At 42.0% G+C, this 4,304-nt stretch overlaps 1 protein-coding gene across 1 annotated transcript in view; it reads left to right on the top strand.

Moving 5' to 3' along the window:
* The window catches only part of LOC106878707 (exonuclease 3'-5' domain-containing protein 2), a 14,031-nt gene that overhangs the window by 6,933 nt on the left and 2,794 nt on the right, over positions 1 to 4,304 (top strand). The window contains exons 4-7 of the mRNA XM_052975633.1: positions 9 to 15; positions 1,238 to 1,330; positions 3,110 to 3,287; positions 4,091 to 4,256. Of these exons, the coding sequence (XP_052831593.1) occupies positions 9 to 15; positions 1,238 to 1,330; positions 3,110 to 3,287; positions 4,091 to 4,256 (444 nt within the window). The remainder of the gene's footprint in view (positions 1 to 8; positions 16 to 1,237; positions 1,331 to 3,109; positions 3,288 to 4,090; positions 4,257 to 4,304) is intronic.

Raw genomic sequence — 4,304 nt, forward strand, 5'->3', positions numbered from 1 at the left:
TAATGAAGCTGGTGCGTAATTGATAATTAGAAGGTAACTGAACCGGCCCGTCCACCCACTTTTCCTTCCCCCCCACCAAACACACACACACACACACACACACACACACACATTATAATATCCATTTCCCCATATTTGCGTGAGCTGAGCAGAATCTGCTGCCAGTTGTCCTTCCTGTTCTCCATGGCAGGTTGATGTAATCAACTCCCCCCCTCCCACTGAAACCAGTATTTCTTCATGGCCAGACATGTTTACACGGAAGACTGGAAATGGGCAACGTTGCTTGTAGGGTGGTGACACTTGTTTACGACTTTCACATAATCTCAAAAGAAGGGGACACAACACCTGCACACAACAAAACACTCCCATGCAGACACACATACATACATCATTATCAGCATTTAACGTCCGTTTTTCCATGCTGGTATGGGTTGGACAGCTTCACGGGAACTGGCAAAGCCAGGGTCCATGCCTGGTCCCATAGTCTGTTTTGGCTTGGTTTCTATGGTGGGATGCCTTTCCTAATTAAATAAACCACTCCACAGAATGTGCTCGGTGCATTTTATGTGGCACCAGCATCCACACCAATGCTTTTTACCCAGCCCCTTGGTTTTAGGATCTCTTCATCGCCGTTATCATCATAATTTCATGTCTGTTTTCCATGCTGGCATGGGTTGGACAAAAAGTTACCAGTAGGTGGCTACAGGGAATTGAAACCTGTACCTCTCAGATACTGGCTGGGTGCTCTGTACCATTAAGTTAAGTGATTCCAACATCTGAATGAATATATATATATATATATATATATATCACTTTGTAAATATATATATATATATACATATATATATTGTACATTTGACGAAAGCCACTGCCAAAGCATTGGCCAGTCTGGAGCTGTGACAGGGGATGCTTAACCTAATTTTCTGAGTTAACTGAAATACAGAGACAGTGGCATATTTCATTGAAAATGTGGTCAAGAAAAGGCCTAAACATAAACAAATGGGATGGTCACTGTTTGAACAGATTTGGGTATAGGTCTACTTGGTCAAGGCTGAGCAGGGGCTAAACAAGAAACCAAATGTAGATCAATATTGAAAATCTGGGATCCTGTTATGGAATTTAAGTATGAAATAATGTCTCTGTACCACCCTAGCTTCTTGTCTTGTGTGGGAAAGGGATGAAGGCCTCAAGTCAGTGCTAAATGTGTAATGTTTATTCTGTCTTTTGACTTTAACAGGCCATCAATGACACAAGGAGTGATGTTGAGTGGTTGACATCAGCAAGCTCTCCTCTAATTAACCTTGATGTAACTCACAGTCAAGATGAAAAGGTTAGATCTTTCAATTCCAGCTGCAATCCATCTGATGGACTTCCATACCATTTGCATCTTCCTAGTTAAGAATTGAATTGATCTGAGGCTGGGGTAGAAGACACTTTGCCTGAGAGGCTGTGTATTAGGATTGAACATGGAAGCCTCATGTTTGCAAAGGGAACTTCTGAACTCCTTCCCAACACCTTCATCAGCATCACCATCACCATCATCATCATCATCATCATCATCATCATCATCTTCATCTTCATTTAACGTCCATTTTCCATGCTGGCATGGGTTGAATGGTCTGACAGGACTGGCAAGCCAGAGGACTACACCAGGAGGCTCCACTTGTCTGTTTTGGCAGCATATGGTTTCTGTGGCTCCAATGCCCTTCCTAACCCCAACCCCTTTACAGAGTGTGGACTTGGTGTCTTTTACGTGGCACCAGCACAGGTGCTTTATATGTGGCACCATCATAAGTGCCTTTCATGTGGCACCAGCATGGGTGCAGTGTGGCACTGGCAGAAGTGCTTTTTACATGACAACAAAATGGCTGCTTTTCATGTGATAGCAGCATGGTGAGAAATATGTTGGTAGAATTGGAGGAGGAAGGACAAATGACTTCTATTACGGCCTTAAAGTAACCAATTGACCGAGTATTGAATAGATTGTTTTATGGCAATTGTTCCAGTCCTCGGCACTTGGAGTTCAAATCACACTAAGGCTGACTTTGCTGTTTATCCTTTTGGGCTTCATAAATACCAGTTCTGTACTGGGGTCGATTTCCTTCCTTCCTTCCTTCCTTCCTTTCCCCTCCCTCTTGTTCTTCTATCCCTTTACTTTCCTTCCTCACTTACTTCCCTTGCACCTTTTTTCTCTCCCCCTCCCTCTCATTCTTTAGTCCTACTGATTCCTTTCTCCTTCTCTCCTATTCCTTAGTCCCTCTACCCTCTTCAACTCCTACCCTCTCCTACCACGTGATCGCTGTCTGGTTAAGGCATTGCCATCTTGTTCCAACCAGCTGCCCTTCAAGGCTGGTCACGCCCCTCTGTCCTCCCACCTGGTCTGTTATGATTTGCCATTTTACCATTTCCCCTTTGTGCCAAGCTTACCATTCTTGTCTGATGGTCGAAAGACCCTTCTTGTTATGTATTATTATTATGTATGGCCATGTATTCTAATGAAGGCAATTGATCCCTGGAATATGACTGGTACTTATTTTATTAAGCCTTGAAAAATGAGAAGCAAACCTCCTCCAGATTCTGTTTGGGATTTTACCTTTTATCTTTTACTTGTTTCAGTCATTAGACTGTGGTCATGCTGGGGCACTGCCTTCATGAATTTTTAGTTGAATGAATTGACCCGAGGACTATTTTTAAAGCCTGTTCTGTCAATCTCTTTTGCCAAACTGCTAAGATATGGGGATATAAACACACCAACACCGGTTGTCAAGTGGTGGTGGGGGACAAAGAGAAACACAATGACACACACACACACATGATGGGCTTCTTTCAGTTTCCGTCTCCCAAATCCACTCACAAAGTTTTGGTTGGCCTGAGGCTTATAGTAGAAGACACATGCCCAAGGTGCCATAAATTGGTGGGACTGAACCCGGAACCATGTGGTTGTGAAGCAAGCTTCTTGCAACACAGCCATGCCTGCGCCTATGTTGAAGAATAAAACGTAAAGAATTTAATCAGCCATTGTTTGACTGACATATTTTTTCTTTTAAAAAAATGGAATTATTTCACAATAAATCTTAATTTTTTTTTAATCTCTTAATCTGTTGTTTAGCCTCAAGACAAATCTGCTTTCAAGAAAAAGGACAGTCTCAGAGCTCACAGCCTCAGAGCTTACAACCTGCGTCGCAATCCACTTTATGACAACTGCCAGCTTCTGGCACCCGACAACCAAATATTGTGTACCTGTGATTCCCGTAAAGCTAAATGGTACCTTCACAAAGGACTTGGAGGTTGGTGATTATTCTTCTTTAAAAAGGTGGGAGGAAGGGACGAATGTGTTTAACGGTCACTGCAGTAATGATAGTGTTGTTGGTGTTCTGAGCATGACCATCTTGTCTTATGGTGGTTTGGAAGTCAGTTTGGCTGCTGTTTCTAGCAGGTTGGGCAGCAATATACATGATTTCTCAGTTAACCCTTTAACGTTCACTTTATTCTGTCAAATGTAACATTTATTTATTTATTCACATTGTTTTGAATTAATCATTGCGTTATTTTGTAACTTTGGGAGTTTGATGAGGTAACTGTTAATTTTTGGACTGATAATGTAGGTTTGGTGTGAGAGGCCAGATCTGGCCATTTGGAATATAAAACAGGAAGAACATTTAGGCTGGACATGGCTGGTTGAAATTCTAAAGGCTTAATACCAACGTCCATATACTGTATATGTCTATCTAGTGAACATCAACACACCGTATCAAGTTAATATAGTTAAAAATCTATGCGTTGTGTATGTCAAAAATAACATCTGTTCACTGTTTGTTCAATGAACCCAACATGTACACACTGCGTCTGTCTGTTCAGTTCACACACATGCTTCATATGAATCTGCCATGTCATATTCCTACCTTGTGTGTCTGTTGGTCAGTCTGGTCAGCATCTAAATTCTATGTCTTTTGATTTATCTTCTCAACATCCACACACACTGTGTCTGTCTGTCTGTCTGAATCTCTTCAGTCAATATCAACATAACTCAACCTGCCATAGGTAAAAGGTCGAGTGAGCCATTCCAGTTATTTTATTTTTTTTTTTCCAGAACTGGTCAGTGAGAATCCTTTGGTCATCCGGCTGAACTTTGAACCCTCTGGGAGGCCACTCAACGATGAAGGTTATTATCAACAGGAGAAGGAGAACATATGCGTTGTTTGTGGAAAACCAGAGAATTACCTCCGGAAGAATATCATTCCCCATGAGTATCGCAAGTGAGTAATCCACTCCATTATTATTACGCCTCCTCCCCTCCCCTCCCT

This window comes from Octopus bimaculoides, chromosome 22 (assembly GCF_001194135.2).
Source record: "Octopus bimaculoides isolate UCB-OBI-ISO-001 chromosome 22, ASM119413v2, whole genome shotgun sequence".
Taxonomy (NCBI): domain Eukaryota; kingdom Metazoa; phylum Mollusca; class Cephalopoda; order Octopoda; family Octopodidae; genus Octopus; species Octopus bimaculoides.